The sequence below is a fragment of the Parasteatoda tepidariorum genome, chromosome 7 (genome assembly GCF_982258835.1).
Source record: "Parasteatoda tepidariorum strain Cologne lab strain chromosome 7, Ptep-v5.0, whole genome shotgun sequence".
Taxonomy (NCBI): domain Eukaryota; kingdom Metazoa; phylum Arthropoda; class Arachnida; order Araneae; family Theridiidae; genus Parasteatoda; species Parasteatoda tepidariorum.
Genome location: NC_141761.1, coordinates 10,901,142 through 10,926,544, shown reverse-complemented (window position 1 = coordinate 10,926,544; position 25,403 = coordinate 10,901,142). Strand labels below are relative to the sequence as shown.

The 25,403-nt window shown below is 27.9% G+C and overlaps 2 protein-coding genes across 5 annotated transcripts in view; one reads left to right on the top strand and one right to left on the bottom strand.

Moving 5' to 3' along the window:
• The window catches only part of LOC107452356 (uncharacterized), a 43,215-nt gene extending 29,844 nt beyond the window's left edge, over window positions 1-13,371 (bottom strand). The window contains exons 1-4 of one of the 3 annotated variants that reach the window (XM_043049405.3): window positions 13,296-13,371; window positions 9,504-9,662; window positions 5,831-6,003; window positions 4,510-4,650 (exon numbers count right to left, since the gene is read on the bottom strand). In XM_043049405.3, coding sequence (XP_042905339.2) covers window positions 4,510-4,650; window positions 5,831-6,003; window positions 9,504-9,662; window positions 13,296-13,304 — 482 coding nt within the window. In that variant the 5' untranslated portion in view covers window positions 13,305-13,371. Of the gene's footprint in view, window positions 1-4,509; window positions 4,651-5,830; window positions 6,004-9,503; window positions 9,663-12,590; window positions 12,711-13,295 lie in introns of those variants that run through there. The other 2 variants (XM_016068812.4, XM_016068810.4) reach the window with 2 other exon arrangements.
• LOC107452359 (OTU domain-containing protein 7B) overlaps window positions 12,778-25,403 on the top strand; it is a 41,391-nt gene continuing 28,765 nt past the window's right edge. The window contains exons 1-5 of one of the 2 annotated variants that reach the window (XM_043049402.3): window positions 12,778-13,021; window positions 14,481-14,600; window positions 17,397-17,512; window positions 22,033-22,119; window positions 23,612-23,794. In XM_043049402.3, coding sequence (XP_042905336.2) covers window positions 22,047-22,119; window positions 23,612-23,794 — 256 coding nt within the window. In that variant the 5' untranslated portion in view covers window positions 12,778-13,021; window positions 14,481-14,600; window positions 17,397-17,512; window positions 22,033-22,046. The remainder of the gene's footprint in view (window positions 13,022-14,480; window positions 14,601-17,396; window positions 17,513-22,032; window positions 22,120-23,611; window positions 23,795-25,403) is intronic. The other variant, XM_043049404.3, reaches the window with a different exon arrangement.

The window sequence follows — 25,403 nt, the reverse complement described above, 5'->3', positions numbered from 1 at the left end:
TTAACTAATTAATTATTTTTTAACATAATTTGTATACATATATATATATATATAGTGTGAGTGTTAAATATTTTACGTTATTGTAAAAAATTTAATGTCTGTCATTATAAATATTAAATGGTTTTATGATTGAAAAAGATATAAAGTTTTATATTATATTTATTCATAACGCAAAGTTATACCACCATTCAATTAATTATGAAAAAGTAATCTTAGAAAAATGAGCTAGATTCTGAATATTATTAATGTACATCTTGCATGCAGATTTTGTTTTCTTTTTAACTGAAAATGCAAATTTATACTTTAAACTCTAATTTTTTTTTTTGAAGTGAAGAAATTTATTTTCATGAAATATTTTGAAATTCATTATATATTCAAGAAATTAATCTTTAAAATTAATAATATAATTATAATTACTTGTTTTAAACACTGAAGCTGAAAAAGTTGTTGATAATAAAATCAGGATTGGCATGATAAAATTATTTTCATTTTAAAGAATTTTTTTTTTTAATTATTGATGCAAGTTGAAAATATTTTTAAACTGCTCAAATACAAACATTCTTATTCATATAATGTACTCAGAATAAATTTTATACAACATAGTACATTGGTTAAATAAATGTTAAGCTTTGATAGCTTTACCAAGTTAGTGGTGTACATAGAAAGAAGAAGGATTTGACATTGAAAAGAGGATTTACATAACTTTCTGTACAATACATTTAAATATTTATAGATCTTAATAATGTGGAAGTGTTCAATTTTCATGAAGACTAAATCAATACTTTTACTTTCTTTGTGGGAAAAATTTTAATTGATTGAGCTTTAGACATTAGCTCTACTTATGGATTGATGTCGTAAGCCCTGGGGTGCGATTGTTGCTGTTTTCCAGAGGCACTATCTATGGCCAACAATTCGACTTCTGCCTGACCCGGTAATAGGGCGTATCCATGCATACGTTCATTCATTCATCCACAGATCGCAATTTTGGCCTGAACCAGAGAACCATCAATTTCTGATCCGGTTACCCTCCGAAAGTATAATTTGTTATGGGAACATGGAGGACTTTGTGATCCGTCAGATTTAGTGTGCACCAGTTACCATTTAATACTCGGGGATTCTTCAATCAGCTGGATTCAAACTCCGTTCTCCCAAACATAAAGTACAGCATCCTACTAACCAGGCGCTATATATAGATTAGGTTTAATACATAATTATCTTTTAACAAAATATGCACACAATATACGTTTTATCCAGGAAAAGGGGGATACATGTGTTATTGATTTTCAAAAGAAGGGGAAATGAGACTAAATATATATTATGAACATGAAACTTACAGATTATATAATTTTTTTAGTTGTATAAAAGTAATTTGCTGTTTAATAAATATCAATTTCATCTAATATCAATTATATCCATGATGTTCCATTTTTGTTTAATTCCAACTGCTTATAAAACTTATTAAATCTGTGACGCATAGTCAAATTTTTCAACAAAAAATAAGCACCTTTTAAGGATTTTTTTAGCACTCAAAAAACATTTTTAAGCACTTTAAAAAAATTTTATAATTAGGATATGCGCACTAATAATTTTTTTCCTTCATATTGTTGAAAGTTCTTTATATATATATATATATATATGTTAACAAAATGCAAAATAGTTTTCTAAGTAACATGATCATGATAAAATAACTAGTTTCTGACAAAGAATTCTTTTCGTGATTATATTAGCCACCATAAAAACAATTTCACAATTTTAAATACATTCAATATTGAGTGAATTATTCAATTTTTTTAAATTTATGATTACTTTACACAATTATGTAAAAAAATTATTCAAAATTATAAATAATTAAATTTAAAAAGTTTATTTCCCTCGCAAAATGCAGCAGAGTTGCGCATGAGAATGCACGAATCCATCCCACCGAATCCAGCTCAGAATTCGAACCCACTAGCATTTCATAAAATGATTTACGCTTTCATACGTTACAGATCAATGGCATGTCGAAATAGATAGTGGGTGAATGAATTATGAAAACGCTGAATAGAACAATGTGGAAAACACGCTTTTTGCGTAATTTGGGGCAAAAATTGATATGGTAAAGAACAAAAATCTCATTTAAGAAAAGGGAAAATTAAGCACTTTTTAAAAACACCCAGTGAAAAACCTTTAAGGGCTTTTAAAAAACGAAAGTCGTAATAAGCACCTTTAACCACTTTTTTAAAACGCTACGCACCCTGTTAAACATAAACATCAAACATAAGAATTATTTAACTTAAATCTCAATAACTGTTTACTCTTCATGGCCGCATTTACATATTAACTAGATAGACTGTAGTTTAGGACCACAAAAACTACAGGCGCCACTCAAAATTAAATTTTTTTTAAAGCTTCGCATGAAACTTAAAAATTTGCAAGGGCCTCCGAAACTCAATATACATAATTTTGTACAATATATATATATAATTTTTTTCTTCTTTTTTTTGCATTACTTGGAGCAGATCAAAATCAGCAAGTCAACAAAAAGGATTTCCTCCAATTTTCCATAAATTGTTTCTCTAATTGTTGTCCGTTGCAGCCTTTTTTAGTGTCGAATTTCTAGGAGCATGCGCATTTGCAAAGGGAAACGTTTACTAAATTTGAGAAGTTTTTAAAATGATATCACATCAGTGTTTTCACTACAGCGCGAGAACACGAGAATCTCGCATATTTTTTTCTTTTCTCGCATTAAAAGATGATTACCGCGAGAAATTTGCGCATTCTATAAACCAATTTCAAAATTCGCGAATTTCTCGCATTTTGAAAAAATTTGTCATTGCGCCATTTAGAATAAATTTCGTTTCACTTTTCTTCCTGGATCTTTCATTATTTTCAACATCTGCCCCATTATCTAGCTTCTCTATTTACCAGTATTGTTCATAACCTTTAAGAACAACGGAACACCATCTCTCGGAACCACGGAACCTCTTTCAGAACGCATTTCTCTGCAACCACGTGTTTAAACGTAGGTAAGGTTTCTTCATGTAAGACGTTTAAATTTTAGAGCATTAATGTAAGATGGACAAATACCTTGTAAAGGCAATATCTTCTACTCCGAAACGGACAAATGAAAATGAAACAAATGTGGGTAGAAACGATCAAAACGAAACAAATACGCATTTGAGCAACCTAATGAGAAAAGCTGATGAAAAAGTAGACGTAGAACATTTTCCATATGATGTGCAGCAAAAATATTCAATGCTTTAAAAATTAGAAGATGTTAAAAATGTATTATTATTAAAGAAATGATTTTTTTTTCCAAGCTTCTTTGCGTTATTTTTTTTTTTAACTTTTAGAAATCTTACTTAACTTTTTGAAATCTCACCCTGTCTTTGAGAAAGAGTGAGAAATTCTCACCCATTTTTTTTCTGCGATGAAAACACTGCACATATAACTTTTAAGTCAAAAATTGGTCTGATTTCACCAACCTAAAGTAAAAATTCACTCGAGATTATCATTTGCTGTTTTTTTTTTAATTTAAGTTTAAAATAACCAGAATTTATTAATAATAGCTGTTTTTAATTAACAATAATTGATTCAATTTAGATAATAAGATTGAGATACTTGTCCGCTTTACACTTATCCAGAATTCCCGACCGGAACTATTTTTCAAGATACTAGGTTTATTTTTTAAGTAGGGTAAACTAACCAGTAAAGGAACACTTAAGCTTCGCTTGCCTCTTAAAAAATCATATTAATTTCAAAATTCGTAATTTTACTTAAATGATAGTGTCAACATATTTGTTACTAATTGCAAATTACCTAAAAAAATTGTAGAGCACTTATTGTTTTAAAGTTTTGGAGGTTCAAATAACAAGTAGTAAGAAGACCAAGTGAAGGAACAGCTCTTACCAGTGAATGAACACCCAGTAAAGGAACACTTAATTTTGGTTATTTTTTAATGCTCTTTATGAATTTATAAGCCATACAAATATTTAAAAACAAACCTATTCTTGAAATAATAACATATAAATACTTGGAAAATTTTAACTTTTTTTGTAATCATGAATTGAAAATTAAAGTGTCAACATATTAACACATACTGTTCATTCACTGGGAAATCTATGCCCAGTAAGGGAACATGCCTGTTCCCTCACTGGTTAGAAGTTGTTTTTCGTATTTTTAACATACTTTTGATGCGGAACATCACTAAAGGTACAAGAAAATTAAAGTTTATCTTTTATTTTCATTAACTTAGAAGAAAAAAAAACAGTAAAGGAACACTTGTTCCTTCGCTGGTTTTTCATCGCTTGGTTGTCCAGTGAATAAACACCCCCTCATCTCAATACTTTATTATACTATGATGCTTAAAAAAAATAAAACGTAACTTCAATAACTATGTTTTGAATTTTCTTTTTCACAGTGAGAAAAATAACACTAAAACAAAAATATTGACACTAAAACAAAAATATTTTGTGAAAAAACATATTGATGTTTGTAGTGGCCTAATAATGAAGGAAATAGCTAACTTACCTTTCAGATGACAAAAAATCATAATTGTCAATAAGCACACGCACATAAAAATCAACTAAAATATCACAGTTAGGATATGGAATAGGATTTCTTCCTTGCTCTTCTTCTGCCTCCCGTATTTTATGATGGATGAAACTTGAGCTGTGAATAAAAGATAAAATTAAAACTATATAGTATTATAAACATATTTTTGTACATAAAAATGATGATTGGTTCATTTACTGCACATTTTAACACATTGCTAAAAATTAGCTAAAGGCAAAAAATTAATATTTAAGTAAACTAAATACTTAAACATTTTAATCGCTTCCCTTACCAATTTTTTTGAAGAAAAAAAATGACAAAAATCAAAAAAAAATTTTCTCCATTTTATTAATAAATACAAGGAACTAAAACAAAACATAATACACAATTTCTAAGTTGAAATTTTAGTTTTTTTATGCGTAAAAAATATATAATTTACCATCAGTATACTATCCCAAATTATCTCGGGCAAATGAAAAGAGTTAAATATTAATCTTTGTAAATGTTCACATCTTCATAATCTGAAAATTTATCTGCGTTACTTTCACTTTCGCTCGCGAATGCCATTTTTTTCTATGTAAATTAATAAATGTCACAAATACAATTCTAGCAGAAAACAACAAAAATTATAAGATTTGTGTCTTAGCGGGACAACACACGGGACTCACACACAGGAGCCTTTCTGTTGTCAGTGTTGAAACAAAAAATTGACAGTGCCCCGAGGCCTCATAATGGAAAAACAAATAAGAAAAAGAAATTAGAAAAATTTAAATGCAAATGCAAAGAAAAATTAATGACAAACAATCACAATTTAAAAGTACACTGAGAAATTCTTATTAATGATTTAAAAGCACACAGACTAAGACTTAATAAAGAGTCCTCCACATATATGAAAAATAAATAAAGATAAAGTTACAGTTAGAATAGCCACATCAAAATAAAATATAAATCAAGTGCTGACACCTTTTTGAAAACAAGAAAACATTTAATGAGTAAAAATGTTAAAAAATGCTGTCATCTATATGCTTCAGGAACATAAAATCCTAAATTTCACTGCATAGACCTATTTATGCGAGCTTCAATATTGGCCAAATTATTTGAACGTCTTTTATAATTATTAAACGTAATTATTTGAATGTGAGCCACTGACAACAGAAAGGCTCCTGTGTGTTAGCAGGCAGTGTGTCCCCTGATGAAGTGCTCTCCTGCTAAACCTCAGATCATAAAATTTTTCTTGTTTTTCTGCTAGAATTGTATTTCTGACTTTCTAAATTAACATTTTTGATCTATTACTTACTTAACAATGCGTTCAAACACAGCCCATAAATTTGTGAATCCAAAACCTCTTCCACCAGTTAACGCACTTTTGTAATAGTACCTTCGACTGTAATCTGAAGGTGAATAGATCGTCAGAGTATCGTACAAGTAGCGATTGGCAGCAATTGCACTTTTTTTATCACAGTCTTCACTCTGAAATTAAAATTTTTCATGATTAATGAGTTTTTTTTTCCCATCTCAAATACAGAATTCAACACAAAGATAGATAAAATTTTGCACAGATTTTATTTATTCATTTGTTTGGATTTTGGAACGAGGGGATAGTAGTTATTGACATTGCCAACCTTCAACTAACAAAAGGTATCCCAACATAGAACTGCCATCAACTGCCTTTAGCAGTCGAGTGTATATGTTGTGTGTGATTGAGACTAGCAGCAACAGCGAGCGGAGATAGATAATGTTGCAGTCACGCGTATCAAGTCAACTGTTCAATGTGGACCATTCATCGAAGTAGGCGTGTTTAGATCGAGGAGGGTGTTATTGTCCACATAGGCGTGTTCATATCGAAATGAGAGTTTTTCTGTCAAGATAGGCGGGTTCATATTGAAATGGGAGTTTCCATCAAGGTAGGTGTTAACACACCACGTCCGGGTTAACAATGTGGAGATAGTTATTGACAATGTCAACCGTCATCTATGAACCGCCATCTACTCCGACATAGAGTCGAGTTATCAGATCTTATATACGAGTGAATTGGAATTGTATTTTTGCAGTGGTAGATATACTACAGATATTTAATTTAAAATTTTGATGTATATGTTAAATCTTATATCTGGGTCACTTAAAGACAACAGGTGATTTGTCGTTCCAAGGCTTTTGAGTTATTCTAACAGCAATGCTCTTTTTGAATTTTCAACTGCTTTTCAACTACGGGCATTGTTACACGTGGTATAGTATGTCTACAGTAAAAACTCCCCCCTCCAAGGCCATCTGCTGCTACGGAAAGAAGAATAGCGCAATTCAGGAAGGGTAACTTCTCGTCACTGTAGGACTGAGACAATAGACCGAAGAAAAAAGTTCCCTTTCTCTCGCTGACCAGAGCCAAATCCTGTCCTAAACAATGACCCCACACCCCTAATTGAAATAGTTATACCACATTACCATAGTCATGGGTCCACATGAATGGCTAGGGGAATTCTTACTTTAGACCCTTGTGGCAGAATTTGCTCGAGCTATCGGTGACAAAACTCTCTATCACTAATATCTTTCTGCAAGATACTTTTACTAATAATAAACATATATGTCACAAATTTAAAATAACAAAAGCGCTGTGTTTACAAAAAAAACTATATAATTTTCCTTAATAAAACATGTAATAATTTTTAATTTTAATATTAATTGTGATACTCTAGCATTTTGTGGGGGGGGACATAAAAATTATTTTTTTCTTCGCAAATTGTAAATATTTATCACAGTAAAAAAATAAAATTAGAAAACGTGAAATATGTAGTAGTGATTGCCGAAAAAAAGATTGACAACGCAATCATGCGAACCAGGCTCCTCAAATGCGTGTTTCGCTTCGAGATTACGTTGTTGTAATAAATAATATTGCATTAAAAATATTGGATTTAAAAGTTACGGAGAAATCAATGGCAATTACTGTCAAAAACTCAATTTAATTATTACCTGAAAATGTAAATACTCACATGCATGCAGGATTCAAATTTCCCATAATGTTTGAAATATATCATGACATTTAAAATCTACAGGAAAACCAATAACTATAACAGCCGAAACTACCATTTAAACCTTTCATCGAATAACAATACTATCGTTGTAAATCGAGCATGTCAAAAAGTGACTAGTGAATTTCTGTAGAAAAGAAAAGTAATTTTTTTAAAACTTTTTAAAAGAAAAGTCTTTCTGGAAGACTTTTCTTTTAATTCTTTCTGGAAGACTTTTTTTAAGAAAAGTCTTTCTGGAAGAAAAGTCTTCTGTGACAATGTCGCTACATCGCTGAAGTTCTGCCACAGGGCTTTAAATAAACTATATCTCTTACAATAAAATAGCAAAATAATAAAATAGTAAGAAAAGAAAAATTAATTAAAAACAAGTACAGTTATATTAAACAAATAAGTGAGCGGTCTTCATTTTGCTGACCAAATAAATTGCTCCTAAATTTGAGCTAACAACTATACATTTTTTGACAATTAACAATTGCTACAATTAACTATTGTCAAACAAGAAGACTTCCAAGATGTGTAGTGTACTAATAGTTAACATAACGAGATCTCTCTGATAGGTCAGCAAAGTGATAACTCACATTATGCAACTCATTTCATGGAATAAAACATCTAGCAGTTTTTTCAACTTTGCATAAACTCATCAAATATAAAAAGTGTTAGCATTACTAAACAATTTTTAATGCTTTCAAACTTATCTTCTTTAAGAAGACAAAATATTTTATAGATATTGATAAATACTTTGTTTAAAATAAAACAATGATTTTTTTTTATTTTGCTTTAGTATTAATGAGAACATAATAAAAAATAATTAAGAAATTTCTGCGAATTTCATTTCTTTTTTTTTTTTTTTGAGACTATATAGATTCCAAACAAGATTTTAGTTTTCTAACTTGACTTCTATCTAATAAATCTATTAATATCTAATAAAATGTCCCTTATGACTAAAAAGGAATTTGTCTTAGGTTCTTACCAGTTTTCGATATCAAAAACTCAATCCTGATTTCAATTAAGAGTTTTTTGTGTCGTGAAATGTAGAATCTGCAAAAATTTGAAATTTTGCTTTCATGATATAACTTTTTTTAATCAGAAAACAGCCCTTAATGCGATATAATGCCCTTAACACTAAACATATCATAACTGGTCAAATGATTGTTTAAGAACTTCTAAATCGAAAATGGGCTTATCATCTTATTGTTTTAGCACATTTGACTTCCTGACTTTTTTCTAACAATTATATACAGTAAATATTCTGTTATTATTATTATTATTTGTATTTTGTTTGCTTCAAATAATACTTGTCGTATACCTATTTATGCCACAACCGGTCGTTTGACTGGGAGAACTATTAATTGCTTTATAAGGCCATCAGATCAGAAAGTACGATGTAATGCGTGTTCTAAGTATTGCATTTGATTAGGTGTACATTACTGCGAAGACTGTTGCATAGATAGTGCAATCAGAATAACTATGAACTCAAATTTCAAGACAGTACCTAAAATTTTAGACTGGCATTTTTATGTAAGAAAAGGTGACAAAAACTAAATGTTTTGGTCAGTAGCATATATTTTATTTTGATAGCTTTACTTCATTTCTAACTAACTGATAGTTTTTACTCAGAAAAATGTGGAAACAATCAAAAGTGCACAAGTTCTTAGAAGATATAATATTAATTATAAGAAAAATTATAATTCTTATAATTATAAGAATTGTTGAGCAATGAATTAAAAATTCTTATTCTTTGTGTTTGTAATACATAAAAATTGGCAATATACAATTTGTTTAATTACAATAGAGTTTTTCAGTTTATTTCCTTCCCAACATCCATATTTCATACATTCAATCAAGAAGTCAGGTTATTTGACCGGATATGGTAGAAACAGTTACAGATTAAGTGTTGGTATGTTCAATGCAATGATATAACTCAAAACAAAACAGATATAAGCTTACCATTAGTATTTGAAATATGACTGAAGACAGAACTTTCTCACTTGGTACTCTGTTAATTTTATTCGCAATACAATCAATGGCATTGGAGTATCGAGGTGGATTTTGATGTATCAAAGTCAAGAAAATAGTTTCAATGCCGAGCTCTAGGGGAGTTGTTTTCTACGAAGCATAAATTACATTTTTAAGTAATTATTTGAAATAAGGCTAAATAAAGCATCATACATTTTTTTTTTTAAAAAGAAAAATAAAGATTTTTGTTCATACATAGCTTGAAGGCAGTTTTATTACAATAGCTTATAAAATTTGAAGGAATAAATATTTTTTTAAACCCCTCACAGATAAAAAGTTATACAAATCTCTCTCTATATGTATATATATATATATATATATATATATATATATATATATTATAAATATATATATACATTCTATATATATATTATAAATATATATATATATTATACATATATATATGAAGTCCCTGGACAAATTATTAGACGTACTATAAGATTTTATTTAAAATCTTAATTATCAGACGATACTATATAGCTTTATTGTTTTTACGTGACAGAAACCGGTTTGCACTAGTTTACCTTCGCGAATCAATTGGTTAATTTAGACAATATAAAATATAAATTTGATGATAGGATAAATGAGACAAAATATTATATAAATATAGAATATTTATTATATCAAGCATTATATTAGTATATTCTAATAATTAGACCAAATTATTAGACGCACTATAGTTTTTTTTAATAATGATATGATTTGCACGAGTTTATATTCAATACTTTTATATTTAAACATACATGCAATGGGTTTTTATTCAGGAGATTTTTTAGATACTTTCTATTTGCATTTATTCTTAACGTATTGCATTACAATGTTAATTAACCAATTGATACAGGAGCGTAAACAAATGCAAACCGAGTAAAAACAATACAGCTGTATAATATCACCTGATAATTATAATTTTACATAGAATCTTACAGTGCGTCTATTAATATGGTCAGAGACTGTAGATGTTTTATATATTTCACAGCAATGCATGCAGCAAATTATTCATCCAGTTTCATGCAAAGAATTAAATGAAGGAACATCTCAGAAAGGAGCAAACTCATAACTAGACCTATTACGGCCAAATATCACCACCAAGCCACCAGGAATTTTTTTACCTGTAAGAATTTGAATTAAAATATGCTGTGGTTTGCATAGGGTTGGTTAATGTTGCACAATTTGGCAACTTTTTTTGCCATAGAAATAAATAAAAAAAGGTATAGAAAGGGAAAAATTTGAAAGGTAAAATTAAAAATTATCACTTGACAAACTATATTTTTCTTTAATTTATTCCAAGTAAAACAAGAAAGCAATTTTATTTGGGACCTTAATGATTCCAGTTGGTGCAAACAGGTGTCTATATGAAAATATCTCTATATGAAATACGTAATAATCTCTATATGAATACGGTGTCTATATGAAATACGTAAAACCTTCATCTGAAATGCTAATAATTATACTATGCTTAGCTATGAGCTTATTATCTTATGTCCTATGAGCTTGTTAGCTAATTTTTATTTTTTATATACATAGAAAGCATCACAAATTATCCTACCCAGTGGGACAGTGAAAAGATTTTTAATTTTTTGAAATCTAGAATAAAACATAAGAATACATTTCAATTGCAGCAGGAATAGTACAGTAAAAATAGCTCATAAATCATCAAAGTTTTGGACACTAAATATGCTCATAATTTTTTTTTCATTATACCTCATTTATAATTCAAGCACAAAAAAGCTTTGAAGTTGTATACTAACTAATCAATTTATATAAATATATATATATGCATACATATATGTATGTCAGATTACATCTTTCATTTTCCGGATTTCTATTAATTTTTCTTCCTTTTTGTCGGATTTTTATTCTTTTTTCATTGTTCTGTAATTTTTTCCATGTTTTATTACATTTTGAACTTATATATATAGCACAATAAAGACAAAAAGGATGAAAAGACAAAAAAGGAAGGAAAATTAATAAGTTTAATTTACAGTGTATAAGCTGCACTTAAAATGTAGAGAAAAATAAAGAAATTATGAAAAATATAAAAGATTAATAAAAAGAGAAAAAGAAAATTTATTGGAACAAAATATTTAAAAAAAAAATTTAAATATTAATAAAGACAGAAAACAAAAAAAATAATCTCTCCATAAGCTCTCACAACTATATCCACAAAAAGGAGTGTTTTCCAATATTGTATCAACAGGGTGGGCAGCCAAACCTTTCAACAAAAAATAAGCACCTTTTAAGTACTTTTTAAGCACTCAAAAAATATTTTTAAGTACTATATACATCAACAAAATAATTTTAAAAGACTTTATAAATAAATAATTTCTAAAAACAACATGATCATGATAAAATAACTAGTTTCTGACAAAGAACTCTACTCTTGATAATATTAGCCATTATAAAATGATCAAGAGATCTTTCGATTCAATATCAGAGGGTGGAAAATGAAGCCTGATATTGAGAATATCTTGCAAAATGCAGCGGAGTTGCACATGAGAGTGCAATAATCTCCCAGAACCCAGCTCAGAGGACAATGAAGTATTTCATCAAACATGAATGAATTGTGAAAAATGAATTGTATAGAACAATGAATTGAATCAAAAAATGTGAAAAGTACGCTTTTACATAATGCATAGCGAAATCGACATTACATTTTTGAAAAGGGAAAATTAATCACTTCTTAAAAACTCCCAACCCAATGATAAAGGCCCCTTTAAGGGCTTTTTAAAAAAAACGAAAATAATCACATTTAAGCACTTTTTAAAAACGCTATTATTAATATAAGCAAAGCAAAATACATTTATACAATGTGTGAGGAGCACTCAAAAAAAAGAAGAAAATTGAACACATGAAGTAAAACATTTATCATGTAAATAATCAACAGAAGAAATTTTTCCTTTTCTCTGTCTTTTATAATACATAATTTTTACTTAACATGTTCTATTTCGTTTCAATTTGTTTCTTTGAGTGCTTCTCCATATTTATAAATGTCATATTAATATAAAATGAAACATTTACACATGAAGCGAAATATCTTTTTGCCATATTTTACATAAAAACAAAGAACGCAAAACATGAGCAGAAATTTCTTTTAGAAAATTACGCTGCGTAATTTGTAATTACCAAAAGAAAGGATTGAGCTTAGAGCTTTGATTGAGATTTGAAGATATGACAAATCCAATGTCATTCAGTTTCACTGTAACCAGCTATATCAATGTTTTTGTTTATTTTCTATATCGTAACTAGTGTGTCTGTTTACATTTAAAATTTGTTTTAATTTTCATTTTTTTAAAGAAATAACCACTAAATATATAGCCTAAATTAAAACATTGTTCAATCGCGCATCTGTAAAATCACATCTAGAATGAAAGTCTCTGTTTTATTTTAAAGTTTAAGAGACTGATACTGTGTATTCATAAACTTCAGATCCTAGAAGTATTAGATATTAAGTAATGTTAACGCAATTTATTTGTAAATTATTAAGCTATTTATAAATTTTCTAAAAATAAAGTTTTTCTATATTATATTTAACTTTCATATATTATTGCTTGCAGTAGATGTATATTGCGTGACCTTGAGTAGATTTAATTAACTATTCTATTTTGGGGGGAGGGCGATTTCCGTATTGTGATCTCTGGCCGAATAAATTTCCGTATCGTGATGTATAGCTGATTAATCGCCAAGTCTTGGCAACTTCCGGGCAGTGGCCCACGAGAAACTTACAAGAAACATCACAGAAAGGAACCAACTCGAAGGAAATAACTTGTAGCCCACTTCGAATTATGCAAAACGACACAGTTCATATTGTTCAACGTTTTCACAATTAATTCAACTCCAATTTATGTCGGCGTATTGTCAATCCGTAGCGTATGAAAACGCCATTCATTTTACTTGATTCAAAATTTCATGATTTTTGACAATCGTCAGAAACAATGCCAATAGGTTGGTTTTTTTTTTACATGACGGTTAAAACAAGATAAAACCGTTAATTGTCAAAAACCTTTGAACCCTGCCTAATTAATGATATTTTTTTAAATGCTTAAAAATATTTTCTGAGTGCTTAAAAGGTGCTTATTTTTTGTTGAATAATTTGGCTATGCACCCTGAAAAATATTATTTAAAAATGGCCCACTTTTGTAAATTTTATGCATGGAATGTAACAGGCATATTATATGCATATATTTCTTATATCTTGATGTTTAAGCTCATCTTAAGCATTTGTGCCAATAAATACATTAATTAATATCAGAGATATCAAATTGCCCAGGTATCCTCCCTCAAAAAAAAAAACATCAGTGAGTTTTGAATATAAGAATAATAATTTTAAATATATATTTAATATTTTTAATCTAAAAAAGTTTATTAAAGATTAAAATTGCAAATCTTGGCTACTTTTAGAAAAGAAAGTTTTGTTTCTGAAAGGTTTTTTTTTTTATTATTAATTGGCAGATTTTTGCAAATCTTAATTAATATATTGTGCCTTCTGGTATTATAGCTGAGAATATCTTGCATTTTTGAAGAGAAAGAAATAAAATCACTTGCAAATTTTTATAGTTTCAGAAAAATTCTTTGATACTCTTTGTTTAGGCATGTGCAAATCTCCCTAGCTATTTTCTTCATTTTTTTCCCTTGCAATAATTTAGGACTTTTTTTACAAATAAACAAAATGGTTGATGCCCTTATCAAAACCAAAAACGTTCATTAATTTATACAAAACAATATGTAATAAGCAATAGTTGATGAATTTTTTATTTTATTTTGTGCCAGGACAAAAGTTTTTGGCGACATTTTATTCAGTCCCAACTGATTAAACAGAACCATTTCTTCATCCCAAAAAAAATTATACTTTTTATAAATTTATGGTAAATTAAAATACATAAACTTATGCAATACTTGTCTATTCTTTAGAGGTAACTACGATGCAATTATAGAACCACAGAACTATTGAAACCAAAGTGGATTGCTATGATCATTGACAAACTGCTGCAGGAAAGGAATAGAATTCAATTGCAAAGATAACAATAAAGGGTGATAAATTATTTTTTATTAACAAAGTGTTCCAAATACGTTTTCCTGTTATCCTTTTTTATTTTGCTATAACTTTCACACTTGTTTTGCTAGGGAAAATAAAATAAAAAAAGTTATGATTTATTAAGGGGGGACCCTACCCTGAAATGGTAAAATATTATTTTTCTTGAATTTTTTAGTAATAGAGGCAATGCAGAGACTCCTTGTTTTTTTTTTATGTTATTTAGCTACAATTTAAGTCTATTTTAAATTTTTTTTTTTTTTTTTTTTTACAAAATAATAAAAAATAAGTTGGTGGCTGGGCATCAAAAAGTAGCACCTCACTGGCCTCATGGATTTAGAAGTCCTGTAACTTAAGAAAACTTTTTTGTTTAGATTTTCTGAAGCATAAATACATTATCTAAAAAGTAGCATAGCGGTTTTTTGATATTCGCAAAATTACTAAAATGGCGGCAACTTAAAAAAAAAAAGTTAAGTTTTTCATTAAAAAAATATTCATTAAAATACTTATATAAGATCGAAATATAAAAATATCCTATGCTACTTTCTGAAGAATATATTTTTACGTAATTTAAAATAAAGAACAGCTTATTTTGTTGTATAGATCATGAGAAAAACGTTAGGCCAGGTCAAAAAACAGTGTTTTGAGAAAAATGCGTGCAAAGTTTTGACTTATGTTCAATCTTGTAAATTATTAAATTAGTAATGACTTACCTTTATTCTGCAATTCCAGGTCCATATATCTTCTCCGTCAACAGAATTGATCAGACACAAAAAGAATGTCGCCTGTCCTAATCCGGCCAAACGGGCCTTTCTACCTGCATAGCGGCGACTCTCTATTTTCCGGTATAACTTCCAAACGAAGTTAGGTACCGAGAAATCGTTTTAGACAGACATTAGGAAGGGTACAAAGATTCGAAAAATGCGATAATAAATGCTTAGAATTTTTTAAATATTCCGGGTGGGTCCCCCCTTAATTCTGTTCTCGTCAGATTAAAGTAAGTTTGTTATGTGTTTTATTCTGAAAAAAAAATCACTCCACGTGACAACAGAGCCTTTTTTTCATCAGATTAATTCCAGTCTATTGAAAAATTGTTAATGAGAAGTTATGATGACTAAATAAATAATGTGCCCATCTTTTGTAGCAGAAAAGTTAAAACTTGGCTTGCTAAAATCTAATCACAAAAAATAATAAATTAACTATTACTTAAAGTGTTTTTTTTTTTTTTGCTGTTGTTGTTGTAAGCCATTAAGGCAAAAATTCTGATTGTTCTTCTTTCCCAGTGGCGCCATCCATGGCCGAGAACCATAACCAGGCTATATGTGCCCCTTTCTTTTTACTAATCATATAATATAGAAATAACAAACATTCATAGTATTCATGCCATTTTTCTTGTTTTTTTTTTTTTTTTTTTTAATTTTCAATGTTTCCCATGGGGAAGATAAGAGTTAGTGTGGACAGTTTAGTATAATTTTTAACTCTTGATTTTTTTTAAACAATACTTTGAAAACTACATTCTATTTTAAAAATCTGAAACAACAAAGTTATTTAGTTTTTTCACAATTTTTTTTTTAAAAAAAAAAGCTTGTTTTTGTCCTGATTTGCACATTACAGGAAGCCAGTGTGAACAGGCTATGGCATTAGTGTGGACAAACATGGTAACTTATTAAGTAGTAATTTATTTTCAACAAAATCATGTCTAAAACCAAATTGAAATCATTTTTAATCTAAGCCTTATTGGAAAATAAATATTCATACATAGAAATTTTAAATACTAATATGCATTTCACTAGACTAAGAAAGAAATTTGAAACTCAAATCGACAGATTTGAAAATCAATATTCTATTTTATAGCATTGAATCAATTTTACATTGAATAAATTTTAATAACCATAGTTTTAACACGATGATAAAACAGTATGAATGAACAAGCATACTGACTGTGTGGTTTAGCCGTATTTCATTCACTTGACAATGAAAACAACTTGCTAAGAACAACAGTGTTATTTGCCAATATTCTGCTTTAGTTAAATGTACGGCAAAAATTAGTTCATATATATAATTAAATTCTTTTAACAATTTTGATAAAACACCTGCCTTATATTTTCTTTATAATGGTTTCATTATAAATACTTAACTTAATAATGAAACCACTAATTGTTAAGCTATGTAATCCTACAAAATCATTCTGATTTAGAGAATATATAACATCAATTGTGTTATAGTTGTAACCAGTTCATATTTCTTCCATTGAAAGTTAATACTCCATATAGCTGATTAAGATTGGCTGGTGCTGACATCATAGGTCACATGTGTGGGTATTGGTTGTCTTCTTCTTCTTCTTGGAATGCAAGTACCCAAAAACCTGATTTTTTAACTTTATTTGACATATCCCCTATATTTTGGGGGTCAGAAATCTGAATCTGTCGAAAAAAAAGGGTATGTTTATTCAGAAAAAGTGAGTTTTTGTGTCTGATTTCATAACTTAAAATATTGTTTGCAACATATTAATTAGCAATTTGAGGTCATCCCCTCGAGCCATTAAGATTGAGTTCTAGAAAGTGAAGATCCCATCATTAGATCAAAAGTTATTTAGCGTGGTCCTTTTTATTGTGCACTGTACATGGATGTTACGAATCTACTACAGTCATAGATGAAATTTGACCAGTAAATAAAAAAGTCATTCAAGATGTTCACCATTTCTCCCTATTATTTCTAATTTATTTTGCATAATACTTAATATTATGTAAGATTTCTGCTTATTCTTTGTTATTATTAATGTTTTTTCTTTACAGATTCTTATGAAAGATGATCTTTTGCTTCACCTATTGTTTGTAATATTTGTCTTCCCACGAAAGTGCTTTTGAATCTTTCTTCTTTTGATTTTATCCACAATTCTGATTTTTCTCAGGTAAATTTGCCAATATTCTTTTAAATACCTGGCTTATGAGAGCTATTATATATTTTGCATAGTTATTTACAGGGTATCTGCGCACCTGGTAAATCATGGATTTCAATATTGAACAAAATTTGTCATGAAATGTCATTCAACAAAATTTCTAGACCAAATTATCTTTTAAACTTCTGTGATTTCAGAATTTTTTTTATTTTTTTCTTATTTTATCAATTTAAAATTCTACTGAAGCAAGACAGTCATTAACAAGTTTTTTTTTATTCCGAACTGAGAACAGAAAAATTAGGAGTATTTCTTTCCTTTCCGATGAACAAGAAAGGTAACTTAATATAATTCTACAGAATGGAAAGGGGAAAAAAATTATTTGCTTTTGTATTTTTTTTCAGCTATTTTATTGCTTCAACTCTTTCTTGACTCTGTTTTTTAAATTTTAAAATTATAAATATGAAGATGCAGAACATAACAGTTTTAGTTATACCTATTATTTCAATTAATGTTATTATGATGCTTTTTTAAATTTATTGTTGTGTTTTTGTCAGAGAAAATAGTAACTTCGTTAAGTCATGAATAATTCTTGGAATTAGTCCTAAGAAATCATGGCTTATAAAATCTAAATTGTAGCAGGTACCCTGTATTTTATAAGATGCCTGTAGAATATATTCTTTATTTTATAGAATGCTCAGTCAACCAACTGAAATATTAGTTAAACTCAAATTTTTATTTAATAGAAAAAAGTAATTTGTTTGAAAAATTTGAACAAGAAATAATATTTATCATTTAAATTGTAATAAGTTTTCATTTTAATAATTGAATCACCGGATATGCTTTTTTCATCTTCAAAATACAAAAAAAAAATATTTTAACGAGGTATTATACTATTACAGCGAAGCCCCCCTATAACAAGGCGAGTTTTAAGATCATCTTTTTCCATAGAATGCTGGGGAAACTAATGAAATATTAGTAAATTAAAATTTTTGATTAAAGGAAAACTACAATTAAAATGTGTTTAATTTTATTTGAACGAAAAATAATCATTGTCACTTAAATTTAAATATTTTTTTTTCATTTTAATAATTGATTCTCTTTATATGATTTTTTCGACATACGAGAAAAACACCTTAACAAGGTTATTATGAGGTTTTATCGAGTCTTATTTTTTTGTATTATTTTATCCTAATATTCTATTTGGACCACTACAAGACCTGTTTTATACTTTCAATTAATTTGAACCAATGATTATTTTGGAAAATTTTGATCTTAAAAATGTACATACAAAATGAAATAAGCAAAGTAATTTTTTTTTTCCTATTCTAATTTCATAAAAATAAATGACAAAAGACGATTGGTAAGAGAAACCCTTATTTTACCATTCCTTTATCTCTCTACTGTATATTTTTTTAATGTTCCAATTATTTGTTTGTAAAAAAAATTATAATTAAAATTATTTAATTATTTTTTTTTTTTGAGCTTTCTGGTTAGTCAGTTATTTTTTGTATATAGAAATAGCTGTAATAAGATCATGATATACAATGATATAGTACAATAATGTAATTTGTAAATATGATTTTAATTTTCTATTAATTGTTGTTGACTCATATTGAAAATCTAATAGATATATCAGTTTTCTAAGTTTTAAATATTAAGATTCGCCTCACCTTGTCATGTTAGTTTTATAATTCCAATTTAGGTGATAGCTTACATCATATCAATTGTCCAACGGTTTGTTACTTGCTGATATAAATGTATACTACCCTTCAATAATGGAAGAGACATTTTGAGTTTTTAACATTTTTTTAAAAATTCTTGAGAAATACTTAAAAGATTATTTTATAACTTTAAAGATGTTTATAGTTTATGAGATTTTTAATGCTTAACAGTAAGTTTTAAATTATACAGAGGTTTGGGAGACAGACAATAAATTACAAAAGAAAACAAGTATTTTTGAACACCCTATGCCAGAAAATCAAGCAATAAGCTTATAACTCGTATTGATTACTTTAGTTGTTATTTTTAATAGCTGCATAAAATTTTGTAAACCTAGAGTAAATATTTATGGAGATATAAACATTTTTACCAAAAACTACTTTTTTTGCCTTGCATTTTTTTACCATAACTTTATAAATATTCAATAGAATCAAACAATATTTTTGGTGCAATTTAAAATTAAATACAAAATTATTTATTTAAAATTTTAAAAAAGTCTCTTAAAACTGTACAAGATGTAAGTATTTAAGGTATTTCTTTTGAGCTGTATTAGGCAACTAATGAAAAAAGTTTGATATCTTAAGAATTTAAAAAGTTTCAAGCAAAGTACTTTTGGAAAGAAAGCTCAAAACAATCATACCTGAAATTTCATGTTGTGCTAAAACAAGAGAATGAGACTCGCATTGTGAAGGATCATCCCGTGTGTGTTTTCTTTTCTTATATCATCACATTTCTGGAGGTATTATCATTCTTTATTAAATTTTGTTTTCTGAAACAAAATGTTTTGAGCTTTCTTTTAAAAAGTACAAAAACTACATAGAAAATTACTTGAAACTTTTTTATTTTTTAAAATATTGAAATATTGAACTTTTTCATTAGTTGCCAAATACTAACTAAGAAAAAAAAAGTATTTTTTTCTGTGTGTGCGCTGTATAAAAGAACTACCTTAAATACTCACGTCTAGTGCAGTTTTTAAAGAACTTTTTAAAAAAATTTCGATAAATAATTTTTTGTATAATTTTAAATTGCCCCAAAAATATTGTTGATTCCATTGAATATTTATAAAGTTATAACAAAAGAAAAATTTATAGTGAGGCAAAAAAAAAAGTTTTTTTTTTTTTTTAAATGGCCATATTTCTATAAATATTTACTCTAGGTATACAAAATTTTATGCAGTTATTTCAATTAATGACTAAAGTAATCATTACAAGTTGCAAACTTATCGCTTGATTTTCTGGTGTAGGATGCTCAAAAGTACTTGTTTTATTTCATAATTTATTGTCGCTTTCCCAAACTTTAAAAGCTTTAAATCTCATTGCTAAGTATGAAAAATTGCATGAACAAACATCTCTAAAGTTATAAATTAATCCTTTAGGTATTTCGGGAGAAATTTAAGAAAAATGTCAAAAACTCAAAGTGTCTCTTCAATTATTGTAGGGTAGTGTCTATATATTATATTATAATTATTAATATTTACTATTATATGGAAAATACTCCAAACATATATAAAAAATAAATCATTGTATGTATAAGTAAATAGACACAGGTCAGTAGTATTTACCAGGTTAAAAACCCAATTTTTACCATCTCCTGGTGAAAGCACAATCCTGCTGGTATTGCATTAATCACTTTTTTTTAATCATTTATTCTAAAATATAACAGGTATTTTTAATTGCATTCGAGATAGGTTATGAAATGAAAACTTTTCTTATTAGGACTATTTGGTTATTTAGTCTACCCTTCAACCACATTAGACCATATATACTTTGTCTGAAGTAAGAACTCCCCTAGCCATTCATCTGGACTGTAGGGGAGGGGGGTACTATGATAATGAGGTATAACTATTTCAAGTAGGGATGTGGGGTTATTGTTTAGGACAGGTTTTGGTGAGAGAAAGGTAATCTTTTTCTTCGGTCTATTGTGTTAGCCCTGGAATGAAGAGAAGCTGCCCTTCTTGAAATTTGCTATTCTTGTTAACATGGCAGCAGACGACCTCAGACTTTGCGGTGAGGGAGTTCTTACAGTAGACAAACTATAGTCAGCAGCTTACTCTATTTGATATAAAGACATTTCTGTAAATATATCGTTAAATGTAGAAAAGGTGATGACTTTTATGTGCCCTGAAAGAGGTTTTGCAACTCAAAATAGTTATAAAGTGAACTTTGTTTAAAGTTCGCTCTTTTATTTTAAATTTCACTCTTCAAAAAATTATAGAAGATTAAAATATCTCGTTTTTGTTTTTAGATCCACAGTTTGGTCAATTTTTTTAAAAATATGCTTAAAATAATTGTTTGATAACTTCTTTGCATAAATAATTAAATTGTATCAACAACTTCATCGGAAAACTTTAGACAATTTAACATTTTCAGAAGATTAAAATAATGTCTGAGTATTTTTTATGTTCATAAAAAATTTAAAATGAATAATTTTTTCTGCTGTCTATATATCATGATTCTTTTTGTGAACATTTTATTAGTTATTTTCCTTACAAAATACTGTTCAAATTTTTCAATAAATAATTTATTTCTTTAAAAGGTAAATTAGATTTAATCATTGATTGTTATTTTGTTTTTAACTTGATGTTCAACTTATTTAAATTCAGTTCGTTTCCAAAATCCACCTAGATTATAAAATATAGTTTACTTTAGATTTGATTTTCTTTCTTTGTGTGTCCAGTAGTGTTACAAATAGAACATTTGAATGTCTCATAGCTAATTTTATAAAGTTTTTATTATTTTAATATTGAAAGATATTAGTATAAATTTAATTACTTTGATATTAAAATATGAAAACTATCTTCTTTTTTTTTTTAGAAATTCCATGTGCTATGGATGTTATTTTATCTGAATTTGTTGCCCACACTTCTGCTGACCCTGGTCTTGCTACTGATCTTTTGGAAGGTATGGTCACTCCAGGCATTATTTTTATAAGAAATTACGGTCGCCAGTTTCTAATGTTATAGATTTTTATTGTCATGAAATGTAATGATTTTTACTATTTTTTTTTTTAATAATGAAAAGTCACTGATTTAGGTCGCCAAAATGTCTAATTTTTAAAATGGAATCCCCCCTCCCCAATTTCATGGTGTTCTGAATATCTGAATTTTTATCAAAATAACCCACTAACAGTCATATTTTATTAAAATATAAAATGTTTTTATCGTGTTCCTTAAAAATTGTGGTGTTCTTTCAAGAAATTAAAGAAAAAACATCCTTTCTAGAGTGAATTATCTTTTAAACTTCTGTGATTTCAGAATTCTTATTATTATTTATTTTTTTTATTTTATCAAATTAAAATTATAGCTGATACTAAGCTAGTCATCGGTAAATATTTTTTTTATTCTGGAATGAGAACACTAAAATCAAAAGTATTTCTTTCCTTTCCGATGAACAAGAAAAGTATCTTTAGAATATAATTCTGGAGAAAAAAAGGGGGAAAAATTATTTGCTTTTTTTATATGTTTCACCTATTTTATTGCTTCAACTCTTTCTTTATTCTGTTTTTTTTTTCTTTTTAAATTTAAAATCTATAAATATGAAGATGCAGAGTATAACAGTTTTGGTTATATCTATGATTTCAATTAATGTTATAATGATTTTTTAAATTTAGTGTTGCGTTTTTGTTGGAGAAAATAGCAAGGGTCTGTCCTGACATTTTGTAGAAGATCCTGTTTTTGTAAAATTGTGAAAAAATTACTCGTAATTTGTGAATATAAAATAAACGTTAAGTCACATTATTTCAACCAGGGTCCTGCTTTTGTGAATTTGTGCAAATAGGGTCCTGTTATTGCAAAAAAACTTTTTCAAGGAGTGTTTAAATTGTAAATAGATACAAGATTATGCTCAACACTGTAAAATTATAATTGAAAAAAAATTAAATTTTCAAAAATAAACAGCAATTGTTGCTACTAAATCAGAGATGCGACATACAAATGTTTGGTATTTAGCCTATACTGCTGAACGCAGAATATTAATTTCGAACGAATAAAGGAAGAAGCTTCTGCGGAAGACAAAACTTAGTTCGTTTACATCTGTCTTTCTTCCCCCCCCCATGGGAATGGTTTATTCGATTAACAAAACAATAATGAAGATCAACAAATTTGTGAAGGGTCCCATTAAAAGATAAATTATTTTGTGAAGGGTCCCATTAAAAGATAAATTATTTTGTGAAGGGTCCATTTTTAAGTTAAAATATTTTGTGAAGGGTCTGTTAACAGACCCAAATTTCTTCTAAACAGACCCCTAAATAGTAACTATGTTAATTTATGAAAAATTCTTGGAATTAGTCATGAAAAGTCATGGATTTGAAAATCTAAAATGTAGTAAATATGTACTAAAATGTAGTAGATATGTACTAAAATGTAGTAATTTTTCCTTTTTTTTAAATATATAGCTCATGATTGGAACATTCATTCTGCTTTATCAGCATATTATGTGATGAAAGGTCTGTTGCCAGGTGAAGTCCCATCATCTGATCATCATGAAATCTCATCGCATAACTCAACACATTCTGATGACAGTAAAGTGAAGAAGCCTCCTTTAAAGAAAGTTGCAGCAGTTGATTTAGAAGATGGTGGTAATTGTCATTATTCTATTCTTTTTTAACATTATTGAACTATTTACGGAGCAATTTTTTTCCCTAGTCATGTTACATTAACCCTTTATTGGATCATTTTTTCTAGTAGATGGTTAAAAATTTTAAAATTTTATCTACTATAAAGTAAGTAAAAAAAATAAGTAATTTTATTCAAGTAAGCCTATAAACTTGCATTTTTATAAAGTACTAGCATTTTTATGCTAGCATTTAATGCTAGGCTTTTTTAAAAAGTACTTAAAGGTGCTTATTTTTGATTTTAATTTTTTAAAAGCCCTTAAAGGTGCTTTTTTCATGGGGGTGTTTTTAAAAAGTGCTTAATTTTCCCTTTTCGAAAATGAGATTTTCGAAATGGGAATGTCAATTTTCTCCGTGTATTATATAAAAGCGTGCTTTTCAGATTGTTCTATTCAACATTTTCGCAATTCATTCAACCACAATCCTCGTTTGCATCTGAAAGCACCAATCATTTGATATGTTTGATGAAATACTTAAGAGTCTGCATGTGCATCTACTGAGCTGGGTTCGGTGAGATTATTGCACTCTCATGTGTAACTCTGCTGCATTTTGCAAAATATTCTCAATTTTAAGCTTCATTTTCCGTCCTCTGAAATCGAACCAAAAAATCTCTTGCTCATTCTATAATGGCTAAAATAATTAAGAAAAAGAGTTCTTTGTCAGAAACTAGTTATTTTATCATGATCATCTGAAGTCTTTGAAAATTAATTTGTATTTTGTTAATGTATATAATACTTAAAAATATTTTTTGAATGCTTAAAAATTAGTTAAAAGGTACTTATTTTTTGTTGAAAGATTTGACTATGCACCCTGAATAATGACCAAATTTATAAATTTTGCGTTTATAACTATAAATAAACTCGTAAAAAAATGATCAAATAAAGGAAAGCATAACACATAAAAGAAAATAGCTCCCCAATCTTGGTTTGACTTCTTGATGCGACGCTAACCTATACTGTTACCTACATTTATGTAAGCAAAGCATTCAATTATTGGTATTATTTTCTTATATTTTCTGAAGTTATCAGCAGATGACTGCTCAAATTATGGATAAAGAAATATCTTCGCTTCGATTTTTAAAAATGAATGAAATTAGTGGTAAGTATGCTTACCATGGCCTTATTAAGGGATAAAATATTTTTGCAATTCAGACTGATTTATGGAAAGTAATTCATTTAGGTTTTATTACCTGAAACTTATTTGATATTAAAGATTTTTTTTGTGGAAAGGCAGGAGTTTCTTTTAAAATTTTACCTACTCTAAAAAAAATGGCCATGAACTGAAACTCTCACACTTATAACTATCTGAATTTATTAATTTCGTGTTTGCTATTACAAGTGAACAAATTTATTTCAAATTTGCTATTACAAATGAACAAACGCATGTCGCACTCTTTGTTGTTAGCCAATCTTTCTGACTCCATGCTGGCCTTTACTGTCATCTACATTTATGCAAACAAAGCCCTTCATTGTTTTGTTTATATATATATATATATATATATATATATATATATATATATATATATATATATATATATATATATATATATATATATATATATATATATATATAT